We start from the raw sequence: 20754 nt of genomic DNA, 5'->3' as shown, positions 1-20754 counted from the left end.
GCTCGAGAGCAAAAGGAGGATTAGGTAGACAAAGAGTGAGAGCTGGGTTTTTGTTCGTTCGTTCTTCTCTCTGGCTTTTAATTCCAGTTCATTTAGTTTCTGAGGCCAGGGTCCTATTGTGTTTATTAAATGAGTTCACAAACCTCCTTATATCTGTATGTACACATACATCTGCAAATGCATTTTAGCTTATAATAATACTAGGATAGCGTTTCAGGGGGCTGGAGAGATGGCACCGAGGTGCAGAGGACCTGAGCTCAGTTTTCAGCATCCATAACGTTAACTCCCAACCGCCTGTAACACCTGCTCCGTGGGCTCTGGTACCTTCTTCTGGCCTCTGTGGTACAGGCAGAACACTCACAGGAATGGAAGGAGGGAAGGAGGGAAGGAGGGAGGAAGGGAGGAAGGAGGGAGGGAGGGAGGGAGGGAGGGAGGGAGGGAAGGAGGGAAGGAGGGAGGGAGGGAGGAAAGAAGGAAGGAAAACGCTTTAGAGAGCCGGAGACCTGGCTCAGTGGTTGAGGCTCTGTCTGAGGACCCAGGTTCTCCTCCATCCCCTCCCTGTGCTCTCACCAGGTACCTCACAACTGCCTAAAGTCCAGCTCCAGGTGACTTAAAACCTTCTTCTGGGCTCCTAAGGCCCTCACCCAGGCACCCACAGATACACATAAGTACAATTTTAAAAATTACCTTAAACAAAGAAAATTGCTTCGGGCTGCCATAACTAAATCTCATGGAACTTTATTTTATGGCTTTAGAAACTGGGACTTGTTGATGCCAGGGTTTTGGAAGTTTTCATGTCTGATAAGAGTACATCTTCCTAGTTGTTACCCTGTATATTTTCACATGGCAGCAGAGTGAACAGGTTCCTGGTCCTCTTCGGAAGGGACTGTCTCAGTTTTTTCTCCATCGTCATCATAAAAAAATAGCCCAGAGAAAGGGTTTATCTGGCCCCCAGTCTCAGGTTAGAGTTCATCCTTGCAGGTGGGTCAGGGTGGCAGGATCTTGAAGCAGGAAGTCGCATCCCATCTCCAGTGAAGAGCAGAGAGCAGTAGTGTAACGCCTGCCTGCACGCACCTCACTTTCTCCATCTCTATACAGGCCTGAATCCTAAGCAAGGGAATGGTGCCACCCACAGTGGACAGCTACTTACCCTATTATCCTAGCTGGTCAGACATGTGATCTCCAGACATTCCCAAGCAAGCCTCTCTCTGTGGTTGGCTTTCTCCAAATCGGTAGGCTCTTCCACAGAGCAAGATTTTAAAGCCAGTGAACTCTAACTTATCAGTCTTTCCTCGGCTCTCATGCTTTTGGCATCCAGTCCCAGAATACATAGCATACTCTTTGATCACAGAGATTTTTCTCTAACTTGCCTCTAAATGTTTATAGCTTTACATCAACATCTGTGGTTTCTATGGAGGTGCATTTTGTGTTAAGTGTGAGGCTGGAGGTCGCATCAATTTTTACCTCTGGGTGTCCCGTTGCTTCAGAAGAAACTAAAATTCTGGACACCACACTCCAGCCTCAGCCTACCCTGTGCTGGGTGTTTGTAGAGACAAGCCATGTCAGGCTTACTCCCACTTTTAAAGGAATACTTTCCCCTTAAACTCTAAGACCCATGAATGAAAGCAATTATGGAAACCTCTGTTCTGCTGATAACCCCAAGGCCTACTGGGCAATGTGACCACTGGACTCACAATGAGTATACAACCATGTGCCAGAAAAGTGATGGGCTCAGAGAAAAGAGACTTGTGCCATGGCTACTCTGAAAGGCTCGATGCTGGAAAACACATTCTAGGGATCTGTAGGGTTTACCCTGACAGGAAGGGGTACCTAAAGGCTGTCCAGACTCATTCCTTAAGCTTGCCAAATTGGTTTTCTCTCTGCTCAGACTTTATGGAAACACCTATCACAGATGCCACCGAACCTGTCCTTTTCTGAACCTTTTCCAGCTCAGGTGACTTTTATTTGGAGATGTCCTGGTCCTGTTTTAAGCTATGTGAGTCTGTAGACACCTACAGATGTTTGTCCGTCCAAATGAAAACGGTTCTTGTCCTGCAGTGACTCAGGCCACCTCTGTGGCTTGTTGTCTCAGGTGTAGAGTCTAGAGGTTGGTCTGTCTGTTTCATTTGCCTGCTTGGGCTTTTCCCAGTGCTGAAATTAAAACACACATTCAGTTGCTTACTTGAAATTTGCCCTAGTGCTCTCTCCGGGGGCTGAGTCTGTCTAGAGGGTGACGGCTGAGATGTTGAGATCCAAATATTGGCCCTGCGTCTTTCCCGTCCTGTGCCTCATGCATGCCATTCCTTTCCAGTTAGTCATTTTAATGAGTTTGTACTGCGCTTTCTAAAGACAGGCCTTTGCGCTCTTCCCGTGACCCTCTCAATGGAAGATTTTCAGTGTGTGTTTGTTGAGTGATCGAAAGGACTGATTCTGAAATGAATGCAAAACTTATTTGGGATCTTTTTGTGGCTGCAGGTAAATAAATGTTGGCTGTGCCTGTTACTTCGAGGATGTGGGTGCTGGTGTGACATGGTCTGAGGCTCCCTGGCCGTCTTTAATGGGGCTTTTTCATGAGGGGTCTGACTACCCAGGACAGCTTCAACTTTCACAACGACTGCTTAGACTCTCCTAGTATTGTTTCTGGTAAAAAGTCTCAAAACAGGTTGAGTTTAGACATGTGCCTTGGCATGGGTATTTTAGCATATCAGATTGATGGATACTGCATCGTGTGAGTGTGAGTAGTACTCTGATTTTCAGGGTGTTTTTTTCTTTCATTAGATAAACTCTTGTCTGCTAATTACAAAGCATCTGGACCCCTGTTTAAGTTAGAGAGCAAACTTAGACGGGGTACCAGTGGCAGGATTCAGTGCAAAGGAAAGCCTGTCTGTGAATCTGGTGCCTCCAAATGATTTCCAGTTTGGGTGGCAAAGACCAGGCCTTGTCACAGAGATACTGGGTTTGCACTCACCGTCTAAAACAACTTCTGAGACGAGGTCTCAGTCTACAGATCATTGGAATGTACTCTGTAGCCCAGGCTGGCCCTGAATTCATGCCAACCCTCCACCCTCCAGCCTCAGCCTACCCTGTGCTGGGTGTTTGTAGAGATAAGACATGTCAGGGTCACTCCCACTTTTAAAGGGATGCTTTCCCCTAAATTCTAAGACCCATGCATGCAAGCAATGACAGGGACCTTCTCTCTGCTGATAACCCCAAGGCCCACTGGGCAGTGTGACCACTGGACCCACAGTGACTTTTGGCCTTCCAAGTCTTACGGGGTGGTTTTGGTTTTTGAAGGTAAAAGAGTATTTTTAACCTGAAGAAGTTTCAACTGGAAAGAGGTGGTTTAAGGAAATGAAAGTCATATCACGGGAGGCTTTTGATCTGTCAGGCTTCAATGTACACACAGTCGTTCTTCGCCCTGACTTTCAATTTGAACATGTAACTGGAAAGCCACTGTGCAAGCCGCTGGCCACGCTTTCCTCTGTGTGTGTGTGTGTGTGTGTGTGTGTGTGTGTGTGTGTGTGTGTGTTTGAAATCGAAAAGTAGCTAAGTGGCTTTGTTGCTCATGTGGGAATGGAAATCAGGTCTTGGCATGAGTCGCTTTAATTGAAATCAGTTTCTGCACTGAGTTTGCTCTAGGGATGACGTCATTTCCTGCCCTTTTCCAGTCCTCGCTGTTTTTCTAAGATAGGATGGAACTAAGCATAGCACCAAATTTTAAAGCAATTGTGCACCATTTCCTGACCCACTTAGAATAGTATCCAGTCTTAAGCACATTTTTTCCCTTTGTATACTTGTAGATCGCTCTAGAGTTAAAAAGCTCTTGGCTGAGAGGCTTTAGTGAAGCCTCAAGCAACAGTTTGCATAGTTTGCCTGATGTCTGTAGTGGGGGTGGGGGTGGCGGTGGGGAGCTATTAGCTCTTGTAGATGGAGGGAAAAAGATAAAAACGTTTGAATAATTATTCACTTAGACCTGTATAAGTACCTGGGATCCACGGGACAGCTTCTTAGCCTGGGCTACTCTTCCAGTGTAGCTCTTGTTGACATTGCTAGGCAGCGTGAGCTAAGCAAAAGCGATTAATCTTGCTGTTCTGGGCACCCTGAGGGGTGTAATTAAGTGTCATGACCTTCACTCTCAAGAAAGATGGGTCAGGGAAAGGAGAAACAAGAAAAGTACCCAAGTGTGTGTGTGTGTGTGTGTGTGTGTGTGTGTGTGCATGCGTGCACACACAGATTAGGAGGGGGTTCCACAAAGGGACACCTCAGAAACCTAGCATTTTTCATGACACATAGTAGGCATTCAGATGCGTTTGTTGAGGGACCAAATAATCTGCTTACAAGTCAGGCGACTGTCCCAGGAGCCCAGCTGGGTATTTAGGGCCCTACTGAAGAGGCTTTGAGTGCTGAGGTGCAGGAATCTTTTGGCTCAGGAGAAATGGAGCCTTTAATGATATTCCAGGAAGAGAGCAAGACTCTTGGAAAGGGAGATCACTTTCAACTTGAATTCTCTTCATGTCTAAGAGGGTGCAGTAAGAACAGGAGTTTGAGTTTTCCTTTCCAGCTGTCAGGCTAGGTTGACCTCCGAATAGTTGTAGCTCTTTAGACAAACGGCCTTTCCCCTCATACCAAGCAGTCATTTCTCAGCACTGCAGTGAGGACCGCTCACAGATGAGGTTGGCTGTGGGGGCTCTGCTGTACCCAGCTTGGGGGCAAGGTTTGGCCTGGGCATTTCATGACAACAGCTTAAGAATGAGTGGAGCCCTTAGTCTCAGCTTCCGCCAAGATGGACAGACCTCGGTTCCCAGCCGCCATTTCCACTGGGAGTTGTCTCCCACACATAGGACACACCAGAAAAAGCCAAAACTCTCATATCAAGAAGCATGAACAGGACTCATGATCCCTCTAGCCAAACCTTTAGTCTTCTCTAGGTAGGGTTAGCTACTGCTCTAGAAACCAGGGGCCAGCTGGATCTTTTGAAAGTGCTATGAGCACAGGCAGCCTACATGCTAGAGGAGAGAGCATGTTCTAGCTATGACTACCGCCATCTCTCATAGGAGGGTCTACCAGACATTTCTAAGATTCCACTTCTAGTGTGTCACTGTCTCAAGTCTGGTGGTGTCCACCCACAGTTTAGAGCTTGGCAAAGCACACTTCTATGGGTGAGAATGTGACACTGAATGAATTTGAAATACCCATGGTCTTACAGTTTAAGTGAGCAGCTCCTTCTGAGTTCACTCCAGTCAGCACCCCCTACTCTCCGTCCATCAAACGTCGTTGCTATGTAACGCTTCGAGTATGTCCTTTCATCCTGCCATCAAAACAGAAGAGGAGTCGGTGCAATGTATTACTCCAACCGTTTCCCTAGCTGGATACTTTGAACTCTGAATCCTTTCACGGGAATCCTTGCCATATCAACCTTGTCCTGTGCCGTCGCTCAGACACTCCTTTCTTATTGGTATAAATCACAGAGATGACACTGAGCTGTTGAGTTCTGCTAAATTAAGGAAGTCATTTAGCTCCATTAAAGCAAGTGCCCAAGAAAAAAAACAGCATTGCACTGTAAGTGGCTTTATACATAACATAATAAGCCTCGATAATTAGGACCCTTCTGCTATCTGCATGATGTATGAGTCTCGGTGAATTATTTTACTTATTATTTTTTTCAAAGAGCTACAAATCATCATCTCAGGGAAAATGTTCCATCTACATGTGCAGAGTGCCCCACTAAACCATCTCTCTCTTCTTATTCCTAGTACAACACTGTAGCATCCGCTGTATGAATGGGGGCAGCTGCAGCGATGACCACTGTCTGTGCCAGAAGGGGTACATTGGCACTCACTGCGGACAACGTAAGTAGCCTTGTGATAGATGTCGGTCACATGCAGACCTATGGAGACAGGTGCTGTGAATTTTCTTTGATAACCCAGGGCATCACATTTCTGCAGATGTCTCGGAACCCGTGCAGATGGACAGATCACCCAAACACTTAGTGCCAGTCTTCCATCCTGGGGTTGAGAGTAGCTTGCTTGTTTCATTTTCTTTTTGTTTACTTTTCCACCTGCCTTGCCTCTCACCTTAGACTTACAGGTACGAAATACTTCCTTTAAAAAATATTTGAGGGGGTTGGGGATTTAGCTCAGTGGTAGAGCGCTTGCCTAGCAAACGCAAGGCCCTGGGTTCGGTCCCCAGCTCCGAAAAAAAAGAAAAAGGAAAAAAAAAATTTGATAGCTATTTCATTCACAAACTACACACTTCACCCTTATCAATTATAGTGATTCCTGAAAATTCAGGTAGAGACAGTCGGCAAATTGAGAGGCGAATGTTTGGAACTCATGCTGAGATCTCTTTTTGAAGAGATGAAAATGCTCTAAAACCGGTCTGTGGTGATGCTCGCACAATCTGGTAGATGAGCTCAAGTCAGGAGCTCAGAAGCAGGAACCAAAGCAGAGACCATGCAGGAAAAGACCACTCAGGGGATGCTGCTTACTGATTTGTTCCCTATGGCTTGTTCAGCCTGCTTTTTATAGCACCCAGGGCACCTGTCCAGGGATGGCACCCACAGTCAACTGGGCCCTCCCACATCAGTCATGAATCAAGACTATTCCCTGCAGACTTGCCTATAGGCAATCTGTTGGAGATATTTTTCTAAGTTAAGACTCCTCTTCCAGATAATTCTAACTTGTGTCAGGTTGACAAAAATAGCTAATGTGGACAGGGAAGTGGCTGCCACCCATGAAGATGCTCACATTGAGGCCATGCTTGCAGGAGTCAGAGGAAATGGTTCATGGTGTTATCTTAGAGGGCGGACAACTAACATGTTCCTCTGCTGGTTTTTCAGGACCCACTTCACCAGTAGTGCCTTAGATTTTGTTGCAAAACAAGTGGATCTCAATTATATTTCCTAAACGGCTGAATACTGTGAAAATTATTATTATTCTGTATATATTAATTAAAGCTGGAAATTAATACGGTGGCAATTATTCCTTGACTAGCTAGTTCCCCAAATAATCACACAGAGACCTTTTAGTATTTCAAAGCTTAGGCCTTTCTGGGCAGACCCTCAACTAGCCCCTCTGAGTTAATCTGACCGCCTAGCCCCATCTGCCACATGTCTAGCTATACCTTCCAGGTCTGGAGTCACATTTGCCTCCCCTCATGTCTCCATGAAAGACCTTTCTCTTTTCTTCTTCTCAGAGTTCCTTTCTCCCTACCAGGAAGTCCTGCCTTCCACTTCCTGCCCAGCTATATGGCCATCTGATTTTTATTAAAGCCAATCAGAGAATGCCTTAGGTAGGTGAGGAAGGAAGGAGGCACAGCATCACACAGTGAACCCCAACAGAATCCTAGTCTTAACATTTGCAGTTAACTGTACTATCATGTATGATCATTGTTGCTCCTCAGGGAAGCCCTCTCAGAATTAAACATCAAGCATAAGCCAGAGTCCACTTCCTCATGTGCAGTTTGTATCTGGTGAAGTGAGTTAGAAACCCGCACCTTAGATGCAGAACTGAAAGCATTTCTCAGGGGCTACACAGTCCAAGATGAGACTGTAAGTGTAATCCAGATACAAAGTCACCTGTTCAGGGAGGACCCCAGAGTGACCTGCAGCTATGGGGTGTCTGTTCAAAGCAAACACTGGGGGTGGGGAGGGATCATTCACATTGTGCTTGCTGCACTTTCTGGGGGGTCCAAGCGCAGCATCACGAGACTCTCTCTCCTTATCTTGCAGCTGTCTGTGAAAGTGGCTGTCTCAATGGAGGGAGGTGCGTGGCCCCAAATCGGTGTGCATGCACATACGGCTTTACGGGACCCCAGTGTGAAAGAGGTAAGGTGTTTTCTAAGTGATTTGTATAAAGGCATTCTGGTGATGAGTCTGTTACTGGTTTATACTGGCATTGAGTGTGTGCAGCTACTTCCTGAGGTTGGCTGACCTGGCTTCTGAATCGTCACTGAGGAGGTCTCCAGGATGCCAAGATGTCGGCTCTGAGTTTACTCGCCGCTCAGCAATCCTTGGCAGTGGGTGCAGTGTTCCACAGTGAGTTTGCACGTAAGGAGGGTGGACACTGAGACACAAAGGGGACAGTTTCCCAAGCAGGTGAAATAGTGAGCATCACATGATCCTGTAAATTAGAGAAATGGTTTCCCAGGAGAACACACATAGAAAGGGAACGCTTAGAATGAAGGACATGAATAGCCACTGACCCTGGAGGGAGCTGGAGTGGCAAACATGGAGCTCCTGGCTCTGCAGGGGTCTGCCAATCAGCTGGGCTCAGCATGGTGCACTCAGTGCAGCCCAGGACGTGCGGACAAAAAGCCAGAGCTCAGAGATGTCCAGGGATAGCCTCAAGGCCAAACAAGTGTCAATCAGCTTTAATTTGAATCTGGATTTTCCTTTTTCAAATTTAACGCTCCGTGCTCCAATCAGTTAAAGACAAATTTTGCCTGCTTTGCCTGGCTGTCGTTGCAAATATGATAGTGACTTAATTTGGGGAAGCCTAATGTTCTCTCAATGGCTGCCAGCTTCAGTCATCATTTATAGTCCTCGTCACCTCTAGCTTAAATTTTTATTTTAGTGTCGCCTTTTAAAACTGGTATTTAAAATAGTTTATCTATCTCTCTGCATGTTACATATTACATGTGCACATGTTGTGCACACCCATGTTATACATGTGGAGGCCAGAAGAGGATTATGAGCTTATAATAAGAAGACTGCTCACCAAGATACAAAAGGACAATTCCCCATCTCTGTCCTTCCAACTTGTGCAGTGGCGTTGGGGGTCTCTCCCTGAAGCTTTCTGTGTTGGTTAGCCTGGTTGGTCTGTGAGCTCCCAGCTCCGCCCGTCTTTTCCTCACTATGCTGGGGTCGCAGGCACCCACCATCACAGCCATCTTGTATATGGCTGCTGGAGACTTGAACTCAGAGACTCTGGCTTCTATAACAAGTGCTCTTACCCACTGAGCCATCTCCCTAGCCCTACCCTTTGTTACTTTTGTGGTCTATAAAGCTGAAATTGAAAATTCTCTAGAGCTGGGCAGCATGATAGCATATGCTTTTAATCTCAGCACTTGGGGAGGCAGAGGTAGGCTGATCTCTGTGAGGTGAAGGCTGGCCTGGTCTATAAAACAAGTTCAAGGACAGCAAGGGCTCTATGGAGGAATCTTGTCTCAAAAAACCAAAACAAGACAAAAACAGAAAAACAAAGCAAAACAAAACAAAAATTCCTTGGAATGTTTCAAGAGTGCAATGATCACGTTTCTCCCAAATTGTATAAAGATCTTTTTCTAAGATGGAGAGCAAAGCTAAGTATCACTGTGATTGACATGTGTCACTCAAACCATGTAGCTGAATCAAAGAGCACTGCAGTGTGTGAGAAGTTGTTTATTTTTCAATATTGACATGAATTCAGTTGTTTTCTAATATACCAGGGCACATTTTGATAAGCAACTCTAGGGCAGTTGTATGGTTGTCCGATAAGTTATCCAGTATTTCTGTCCTTAGGGCCACTCAGAGTGTGATCAGGGTGGCCACAGTGCGGTATCTTGACGTCTTTTTGGAGTCTGTGTTTAAATGGTTTCCCTTTACAACCTGCACATGTATCTTATTTCCGTGGAGCCAATACAGACCCAGGGCATCCCAGCAATGAAGGACACTTGGTACTAGATAGACAGTAGCCCGCTGTGGCCTTGCTGTTTGCTTGATGAAGATGCCATGGACTAACATTGTCGATGTATGACTTGCTGGGCTATGAAAGGAACAGTTTAGACATTGCTGCTGGGTTTAATTTGTTTTGGAGAAACAATGAATAAAATAAACATTCTTCTTCAAACAAAGTGGTTCACAGTTGTTTGCAAAGAATAATTGTTTCCCATGCTGGGAGGAGCCGATGCACCGCTCCCAAGGGATCGTGGGCTATTGGTACTCACCCATTACTACTTCACAAATCTGAGGTTTGCCAAAGATGAAGAAATGGACTGAATGCTTGAGATTACTGAATTATTAATCAAAACAGTGAGTTTCGATGTGGAGTCTCCAAGTTTAGGGTATCTCTAAGTAGCCTTCACAGAGGTGTGGAAGGACTTGGCCACAGAGGAGTAGTGACTGTGGCAGCATTCCAGATAATGGAGAAGTGGAGGCTGGGGACAGGAAGTAGCTTTCCCTAGCTGTTACCCACCATTGTTCTCCCAGGAGCACAGCACTGACCTTCAGTGAGGGAGGGCGACCAGAAAGCCTTTCTTTCTCACTATGAGGGAAGTGCCATTTTGATTGCATAATTAATTTTTACTTATTGAATCCTCACTATTTTTTCCCTCTTCTGAAAGCCATGCTTTTAAAGAATGGGGTCCTATATCCTTCTACCTACTACATATGTTGTGATTTCATGAATGGTAGATGACAGCGTGGAATCTATCATGACCATCAATGCTGAAGGAAGGACAGCTTCTCTTGATGAGTTGTGTTAATGGATAACTTCTTAGGTCAGTGGTGTTCTGTTTTTATTGAGATGAGGCACTTTTGTTTGGAAACCAACTCTTTAGAAGCCTTCATTCCATCTGTTCTCTCCCCACTCACTGTAATGGTACCATGGCAACCACTACACTGTCGATGAAACTACAGATCGTTTTTCCCTCCACTGGAGTGCAGGCTCAGGAGCAGCTGAGGATTCGGTATCCTTAGTGCCTGACCCATAGATATGAACTGGGTTCCTCCAACCTCTTCAGGAGATCTAGTGGCATATCGTTGGATGTGAACTGTATATTCTAGAAGGAAAGCAGTATTGATTGTCTACGTGTGGACAGATTAGCATTCTTATCGGTTTTGTGGCAACCTTGGGTACACAGTAAGTTCAGGGCTAGCCTGGATACCTGAAACCCTGTCTCAGAAAGCAAATCATCATCATCATCATCATCATCATCACCACCACCACCACCATCATCATCATCAAAAAGTTAAGGCTAGAAGGGTGGTTTTCCTCTGTGTTACAGTTCATCCACATTTGTTCTGAGTAATTTTAAAAACCAAAAGAAGGTAGCTTCGACTGTTGTTTGTATGTATCTAACACAGGGTTCTAAAATTTTCCAACTAATTTTGAATTAAAGACACCAGTCTACTCTTCCAAGAGAATTCTAGCCTGGTTGCTGTCTATGTCAATGCGCTCCCTAGGACGACACAGACGGTGAGCATGTGCCCAGCTTCCTACACCCAGATGCATTTGTTCATGTAAGTCCCTGCTCCTCTTTCCAGGATGAGGATGATGCTGGCTCTGCGCTCACTTTGGAAATGCTTTCAGTCATTAGCTGCTTATCCATGAAGTACAGGGGAGCACTGTTGGCAGAAGGCATGGGGCAGCACAAAGCCGGCGCCCTTCACCTACAGGACCCACCTCCTGCGAGCTGCATGTGTCCTGACGATGGGCAGGCTTTTGTTTATTCATGTAGTAGGGAATGAACAGCTAGGCTTCTGCAGCGTCATCTGTACCTGTGGGTGCCGATGACGTGTGAGGATTCCTGCTTCTGTCCCTTAGTTTCTCTTAGGATTTAAGATAATTAATTATTCAAAATAATTTCTTTAAATGGTTTTAAAAATTGTATCATATTAAGCAACCAGTAAGTGTTATGTGAACCAAGAAGGGCATTGACTGTAGTGTCTGATGAATGGGAAAGACCAATACTCAGTGACACAGACTTATGATAATCCATAGTCTTGCCTGGGTACACCACTTCATCAAAGAAGGTAGCTACATTGTTAACTCACAAGAGCTGATTAGAGCACTTCCTGGCTCTTTTCCTCCCTTCCTCCCTCCCTCTCTCCTTTTTTTTTGTCTTTAATGTTTTTTAAAATCATTTTTCTTTTCTTTTTTTTCCCCGGAGCCGGGGACCGAACCCAGGGCCTTACGCTTGCTAGGCAAGCGCTCTACCACTGAGCTAAATCCCCAACCCCTTAAAATCATTTCTATGTGCTATATGGCCCATATTGTCCTTATTTTGCAATCCTCCTGCCTCAGCCCCATTCTCCGCCATCAAGTGTATCACCATATTTGGCTTAAAATTTATTATAAATAAATTCTGTGACAAATATTTGGGGTTTGTGGCATAATGTTATGGGATGCATAGGAAAAGTGACATGGCTTTCATTGTGGAGCAAATTATCTTCTCATACGTTTGCTTGTTGGTGATAGGAGGAATGAAAACCCGTGGACTTAACAAAACTCTATGAGTACAATGGTTATGAGAGCGTCAAAATGGCGGTGGCTAGGGCATGGAAGAAACCTCATGTCCGTGGATGAGTGAATGAGTAGATAAACTGACAAACCCACTAGACTACTAGCTAGCGTTTGAAACAGGGACCCGCCATTTCCCACAACAATACAGAATAGAGAATGTTATACTAAGCAGAAGTCATACTCAAAAAGTAAAACATTTCACAATGTCACTTGTCATGGAAGCTAAAAACAAAATTCAGAGGCCAAATGTTCAAATGCAGAAAATAGTGGAACGCAGCGTATACGCAGGCTGAAGGAGTTTAGACAGCTGGTGAGTGGCGGGGGGACCTGCCTGGGATCAGGAAATGAAGATGAACTCCTTTTCTCCTCAGATTGCTTCCTCTCCCTGCTTCAAGGTGGTTTTAAATCCCTAGAGGCCGTGACTAAGGTTTCTGGAGTCAGTGCTGCAGACCAACCCTCATTCCTCTGGGGCCTTTGGAGGTTTGAACGCTGCTGATTTTCCCCCCACAGGTGATAACACTAGTCACATCACTGACGTGCTGAAGTATTCTGTGGGCCTCGCCTTTGGCATTTAGTCTAACGGAAAGGGACAGTGTGGAGAGCCCTGAGACTGACTCTATGACTAAGGTAGTTTTACAAGTGGCAGCTGGCAGACCATCGAATATACCTGATTGTTTTAGACTCGATCCAGAAACTACGCCTGTTGACAAAGATGTTCATTTTTCTGACTGAACAGGTGTGGTTCAGAGGGCACACGCACCTCACAGGACCGGGTGTATGCAATTGGAAACTGCCTGGTTTCTGTCTCATACTCTCTCACCTTAGGCTAGGTTTTCTGTTGATGCAGAATGTGTTTTGTTTTTGTTTTTGTTTTTGTTTTTGTTTTCATGTCCCCGCCCCACCCCCATTGCGGAGTGTTTGACGACTGCTTTCCAGATTTCTTAAGTGGACAGACACCTCCCTTCCTGCTTTGCTTACACCAGCATCACCATCCCTTGGTCTCTTTCACCGTTGCTGCCCAGACAGCCTCTGGGGGTAGGATTCCAGCTCACCCACGCCAGCCTTCTCTTTTGGTAGCCCATGGCTAGAAACATTTGTGCCTTTTAATTTTTGCCACCAACCCCCACCAATACCCATCTTTGGAGACCCCATCCATGTAACCACATTGGGCATCCCCAGGCGCTCTGGGTCCTTCACTGAGCAGAGCCTTTGATGGGCATAATCTTGAAGCCTCTCTGGTGACTTTGGGTCATAAGGTGGACTCCCACCAGTTCTCCCAGAGGTGCTTGTGACAACCTAGCTCAGTCAGGTCAGTGTCTTTCACGGACACGTTGATATGTACACAGATTTAAGAGACCGTCACACCCACAGTTGCAAATTTGGCATCGAGGCCTCACACTTGACCTTGACGGTGTCACGAATTGGGTTTTGTGCTTCAGTTGGAGCAGCCATTTTCACCTGTCCTTCCATTAGCAAAGTAAGGACTTACCATTTTAAAATGTGACATCCATATATGACACGAGCATATGGTACATGCTCACGTGTGTGCAGGCGTGCGTACGTGCAGAGGCCGGGAAAGTATATCATGTGTCCTGCTCTGTTACTGTTCACCTTTCTCTCAGGATGGGGTTTCTCGCCTGACCAGGGCTGTACAGACTGAGCTGGCAGCTGGCAAGCCTCAGCAGCTCTCCTGTCTTCAACTTCCGCACGGTGCAGTGGCTACAGGCACTCCTGCAACAGCACCCGGTTTCTTATGGGGGATTCAAGTTCAGGTTCTTCCGTTTGCACAGGAAGAGCCCATGAGCCATCTCTCCAGCCCCAAGGCCAGGAATGCACTGCGGCTAGAAAATTTGCTATCACAGAAATTAGCTTCGATTCTTACCTTTTACTTTAGTTCTTGTGAACTTGAAAGTTTTTGTTATATTTCTTTATTTATCATGTATTTATCTTGTATCTGTGTGTCCGTGTATTTGTACATGTTTTTGCACACATGCCACAGCACATGTGTGGAGATCACAGGACAACTTTTGGGAATCTATTTTCTCCACCTACTATGTGGGTCCCAGTGGTCAAACTCAGGTAATAAGTTTTGGCGCCAAGTGCCTTTCCTCTCTGAGAGCCATTTGGCCGGTCCCTCATGGATGTTTTATAAAAGGAAACTGGTTATGTAAATGAGTAGCCATGTTTGATATTTGGGAAACTTCTTAGTCTGGAATGTGCAAAGCTCATAATTTTAATTTGTGTTAAATCCACATGAAGAAAAAGGCAAATTCTATTTTTTTTAAAGTACATTTTATTTTAACCTGATCTATCTAATTTCAATAGATAGCAACAGAGGTTATAATATAATATATTCCATTATTTTTTTTAAGTATGTCTTTGCAAGCCAGAGCCTATGTTTTAGCACATCTTAGTCTAAAGCGTCAGGTAGCTGTGTGGCTCATGGCTGCAGTAGTGTATAGCACCACCCAGAGCCTTGCTTCCGGTCTGCAGAGCCAACCTTAAGCAAGGCCCTTCCTCCCTTCTACTGCTTTTTTCTTTTTCAATCTTTCAGAAAGTATTTTCACAAAAAGCTGAAAAGGACAGCATGGATACTTAAAAAGTAAAGAAATCCAAAGGGCGCCGTGGCTTCCAAGCAGCCGAGTTTACCAGGGCTGTTTACTGGACTCTTGTTGAGCGTGAGAGATGAACACAGTATCTGCATCCTGTCAGAGGTCACAACTACAGCAAATGTTTAGTAAAGGCCTCGCTTTGACCTACACAAGTGGTAGGATCAGGAAGTAACACATGGCTCTTGTCATCAGCCTTGAAATACACAGAGAAAGAGAGAGAGAGAGAGAGAGAGAGAGAGAGAGAGAGAGAGAGAGAGAGAGCCACATGCAGTAGACAGCAGGGTACCAGAGGTAACAGAAATACTGCAAACAGTAGGAAGACAGTAGACAGTGTACAGATATTCAGATACTCAGTTTGATCTGGGGCAAAAGGAGGACTCCCTATTGGGAGCACCCTTTTATGGGAGCCCAGATGGAGCCTAAAGGCCTTCTGGCCTCATTCCAAAGAAGAGCTGGGTTCGGGGCTCTCTGGGCCCACCTCCCTTCCCACTGTGCTTCCGCATAACTTATGTCCATGGTGGGGTATGGGCTTTTAAAGAAATTCTCCTTTGTATGTATAAATTGGGAGAGGGCCAGTCTATTTCCGAAGCTGTTTCAGCTATGTCTGTGAACTGCTGTCCAGAGACTCTTACCAGGTTTATATGCTCAATTGAGAGTCTTATGGAATATGTGGTTCTTATGTTCCTTGGTAGTCATGGTCCCTAGGGAGTCAGTCTTTGGGGTTTATTAATGTATATTGGACAGATATCTGGAGCTATGTGGTCCATCAGATGTGCCAAAGTACTTTTTGTAGAACATTAGTCCCAAGAGGGTTCCATGAAGCGCAGTTTCCATGGTCAATATCATTTTGGAAACCCTACACCACAGCCTTATTCTTGGAGAGGTAACAGGAGTATTAACATATGAACTCCTGGGAGTTCTGGGTGAAACCAAATATTTTGGCTTAGCTTAACTTAAAGACTGGATATTTTCAAATCTGCCCATCCGTGTTTCCGGAAGCCTCCACTTTCCTCCATTGACATCATTGACATCCTGAAGCTCTGGGTTCTGACTGTGTGGATAATGGTCTTTCACAAGCCTACGCAATGGCTTCATGGTTTGGGGTGATAGTTCTGCTCCTCACATTATCCCCACTCAGAAGTGGTGACCATCTACACTCCTAGACTGTTTGGATGAAAAGCATCATCGTAAAGACACTCACTCTTTCTCAGAGGGGGTTAAAATGCTCCGTACCCCATGTGGACATGACTGTAGATGCCTATCACTCCCGTGTGGAGGGGAGGGAATGAATGGAGCAATCGACAGCTTTCCCACCATCCTCCTCAGCAACAAACCCTTTGCTCTGAATTTTTTCAGAACTTTAAGAGTAGACAATAGGTCAGATCTTCGTTTCCTTAGAAAATGAAAACATCCTAGGGCAGTGTTTCTCAACCTGTGGCTTGCGACCCCTTGGGGATTGCACATCGGATATCTGGCATATCAAATATTTACATTACAACTCATAACAGTGGCAAAATTAGTTAAGAGGTAGCAAGGGAATAATTTTATTGTTGGGGGTCACCACAACATGAGGAACCGTATTAAAGGGTTGTAGCATTAGGAAGGTCGAGAGCCACTGGTTTAGGGCCACAATTCATAAAACAGGGCCGTGTCTGTTTCCTTCTGGTAAGCTGTCCCTGGCTACTGGCCCCAAAGAGGCCCTTTTGACCTTCACTGTTCCAGGACACTGAACCAGGCTGTAAGCGAAGGCTTGCAGTGCAGGCCCGTGTTTCTCCAAAGGGAAAACGTTTTCCATAAGCACACGCTTGTTTTTGAGGTGTTGGGTTTTTCTTCAAGTCACCCTGGGGTGCTTATGCTTCCTCAGAGATCCCACTCTTTAAGTCAGTCTCATGAACTGTAGACCAAGGCAACACAAGATCCCCTCGGCAGTCAGTTTCGATCCAGTCTTCCCTTATGTGACTTATAAACTTCACTTGAAAAGAGGAAAGATTCCTCAAGGAAGACAGCCTTTAAACAGCATAGAAAATTCTTTATGATTTTTAGAGCTCATAACCTGGAGTAGCTAGGTGCTTTCTTTCTGTTCGGACCTCATTTAGAGCCACACTCTTCCTGTCATGTTTCCACTTACCAAACAGGACAAATTCTCACAAAACCAACAGAAGACCACAGATTGAAGACATCATGGCCCTCTCTCAAGCCCCTCGATACAGGCTCCTTGTGACTTCTGGGTTGTTTTTCTTTCTCTTTTATGAATAAGAGAAAGTAATAGTAAAATCATTCCTAGACTAACTCCCATCCCAAAGAAGCCCCTATTCCAATGTAATATTATATGACTATCACTTTAAGGTTAGCACCAAAAATGTCTATCTAGGAGATGTAATTTTTCTTAACTGCCTTATCATTCCAGGCATATTTAGGAATATACTAAAGCTCTGGAGAGAAATCCTTCCATTTGCTGGCCATGGGGCCTTAGGCACCTGTTTGTGTTTTACTTCTCTGATCTGTAAATTGGGTGTAATGAGGGGGACCTGCCTAGTGAAACCGTCGAGAAGGTTCAATGAAGTAATTCAGGGAGCACTGAGCACAGGGCTCGACCATGCATTTCTGGTGACTGGTGTCCTTACTCTTTGCTGGATGTTGGTTTTTCATAAATGACATCATAAAAAGTTTCCATTCCAATGAAATCAGACCTCTCTTTTAGAGACTCCACTGTGATTTTCCCCACTCCCCATTCAGATGCAGTTGGCTTTCCTCTTGTATATAATATCAACCACATGCATTTCCTTAACACACGCCCAGCTATTGCATGCAGTTCTACCACAGACTGAACCACAGTAGGGCAAAGTGCAGACGATGAGGAAGAAGAGGTCAGCCAAATCTTTGATAACATGTAATGCTGATCATGGCTGTGAGAAGCACTTGCTGTCCACCACTAGATCAAATGTATGGAAGGTTTTTCTATTTTTACTGACACATACAACCAAACAAAGTGTGAACCTACCCCTTCACGAAAACCCAACAGCAAAATATAAGAGATACTTTAGGGATGTGTTTTTATTCCTCAGTATTCTCATGGCTGTTACATTATGTCTGACACCAAAGCTGGCTCACGGTTTAAGAAAGGATACAGTCTATCTTGGCAGAGGAATCAAGGCAGGAGGATTGGAGGTGGCTGGTTACATTGTATCTATAGTCACAAGTGGGCTGGAAGAAGGGCCATTAAACCCCCAAGTCCCACCAGAAGTGACTCCCTTCCTACGGAGAGGCTTTGACTCCTAAGAGTTTCACAACCCTCCCAAAATGTAACACCAAAAACTGGGGACCAAGTTCACATAGGAGAGATTAGGGGAGATGCTTCACACACAATCAACAGCTGTGCCACCCTTAGAATTGTGGTATTCTAAAAGCCAGTGGGAAGTGTTAGATACTGGCGTTTAGCACAATAGGAGCAGCTGCCTGAGTTTATACTTAATTTTACAGTGGTCGTGATAACTTGAGTCTACAAACAGCACTGTCAGGTTGGAGTAAAACAGGCTTCCAGGCGCAGCACCACAAGCCACTCTTCTTTTATTTCAAAGCAATAAAAAATGTTGGTTCTGGAAGACTCAAGCTTTGAAAACCAAAATATTGGAGTAGTTTAAACCCACAGCTTTCAAACCATCTTCATTAGTGTTAAGGTCTGTGATGCTTCGCCTGAATAAAAAGGGCATCTTAGCGCTCGAGAGATGACTCAGTGGTTAAGAGAGCGCACTAGAACCCCAGTTCTAGTCCCACCGTCCATGTCAGGTAGCAACACACAGCCACCACCTCCAAGGGATGCAGCACCTTTGACCTCCACAGAAACCTGCAGTCACATGCACAGACCTCTCACATGCACACAGCTATGCATATACATGTAATTACAAATAAAAATAAATCATTTCAGGCATCTCAACCTGAAAGGAAATTGTTATAAGGGGAGAGATGTAAACTTACTGTCATGCATTGGTGAGAGAGCACGTGTCTGCAATAATGGATGTAATACAATTGCCCCAGCTCCTGAACTGCACTGGTATCATAGCTCCTGGTCTGGGCCTCATATAATTTTCCTTCAGTACATTAATAGCCCAAGTCTCACATTGCATACATAAAACTGCCCCAGTGAGCCCTGGAATCCTGACTCTGTTAAGACCAGAGGCTTCTCTGTGGTTTTCTTTGAAGTTAGAGGGATCTTGATAAGTTTATTACGTGCCTTGCTTTCTTTCTCTAATCCTTGTGCTCCTGCAGCACTGAGCCCCTAGTTTTTCCCTGGAATCATCATTAAGCTGGAATCTGGGTGACCTAAAAACAAGGACACCGTGAACGTGAATTGTTGAAGCGCCACGCATTATGAGACAATACATGCTTTTGGGAGGATGCCTGCAGACTTATCCCCTGGGAACGCCTTTGGATGTCCTAACAGCAGTTCTGCCCTCCATAAATCACTTGCTATTTTGGACAAGCCATGGCCACCTCCTCAGTCACTAGATACATTTGTAACAGTTTCTGGGAGAAATATCAACAGCCACCTAGCAACATGCTGTTTGGTCATGTCCTGCTTTAGAATGCCACGTGTGGTTTTGTAGGCTTCAGAAGGTAAGTTCTTACTGTGTCTAAACTATGTTGAAAATAAAACAGTGGATTTTGACTCCATTGTGTACAAGAGGATGAGCCAGGCTTCGTGGAGCAGCTTATAAAAGAATGAAATAGGGGTTCGCTGGTTTGTTGGTAAGGTTCTACCTCACAAGGATGGATCATCCACCTCGTTCACTACCTTAGGACCAATGGCTAGCAGTCGGTACCTCAGTAAGCATTTGTCACAATTCTTGTGAGTCACTTAAGAAGTGACTGACCCATGCAGGCACAGTTTCTTTGTGTTTTAGGTTAGTATACAAAATAATGGCACTTCCATACATATGTTGAAGATCCTCTAACTTTTAAAACTATGAACAGTGTCAAACACAGCCAGGGAATTCTGTGAAGAGTGCTTGCTCCTCCTACTCCATGAAGCCCAACTGATGTGGTTCTTCTGTCTGTGGGGTGCACATAGACACCCCTATCTCACTCAGCCCTGAGAGTCACTCTTACTTTATAGCCAGGAGAACTGGGGCTGGAGGAACCCCAGTAGCCACCACCAAAGTGGGGTTCTAGAAATGAGGTCCATGGCTTCCACAACAGCTCAGGCGCCATGGGATGTACACCCAACCCGTGCATCCAGGGCTGCCTCTCTCTTCATCGGCCATTTTTAACGAACCCACTGGTACTAACTGTCTTTATTCCTTCCTCTTGGGCCACACACCTCCTTGATTTTGGATTGACATTTTGTAATTTCTGTCCTGTGTCCCTCAGTCTTTAGGTCCGTTTTTTTAAACTCTCAATTTTATATGACCAAGAAATGCTTTGGATTGAGTTCATTGGGAGAGGTTTCTTTAATTATGAAATGCTGTTGTATGACAGGCGTACTTTGTCTGAGGCTGTGAGAATAAAGTTTTTATTGAAATATGAGGGGTTTGAGATCTTATGGAAATTGAGCTAGGGCTTATAGAGGAAGAGAAGTGGTCCTGGAGGAGCTCGAAATATCTCGTGTGTGTGTGTGTGTGTGTGTGTGTGTGTGTGTGTGTGTGTGTGTGTGTGTGTGTGTGTGTGTGTGTGTGTGTGTGTGTGTGTGTGTGTGTGTGTGTGTGTGTGTGTGTGTGTGTGTGTGCGTGTGTGTGTGTGTGTGTGTGTGCCCGCGTGTGTGTTCATGCACATGCATGCATGCATGCATGGATGTTGAACTTGCAGGAGTCGGGTCTCTCCTTCTACTACTTAGGTTCTAGGGATCAGACTCCGGCCAACAGGTTTAACAGTAAACACCTTCACCAGCTGAGCCGTTTCTCTGGCCTCTTTAGGGAGCAGGTCGT

At 45.2% G+C, this 20754-nt stretch overlaps 1 protein-coding gene across 1 annotated transcript in view; it reads left to right on the top strand.

Annotated features, from left to right (window-relative positions):
* The window catches only part of Fbn1 (fibrillin 1), a 196910-nt gene that overhangs the window by 32300 nt on the left and 143856 nt on the right, over positions 1–20754 (top strand). Inside the window, exons 4-5 of the mRNA XM_032904117.1 lie at positions 5754–5849; positions 7730–7825. Of these exons, the coding sequence (XP_032760008.1) occupies positions 5754–5849; positions 7730–7825 (192 nt within the window). The remainder of the gene's footprint in view (positions 1–5753; positions 5850–7729; positions 7826–20754) is intronic.

This window comes from Rattus rattus, chromosome 5 (assembly GCF_011064425.1).
Source record: "Rattus rattus isolate New Zealand chromosome 5, Rrattus_CSIRO_v1, whole genome shotgun sequence".
In the NCBI taxonomy this organism is placed as follows: Eukaryota; Metazoa; Chordata; class Mammalia; order Rodentia; family Muridae; genus Rattus; species Rattus rattus.
Note: the sequence above shows the minus strand (reverse complement) of the source record. Positions and strands in the feature narration are given on the sequence as shown.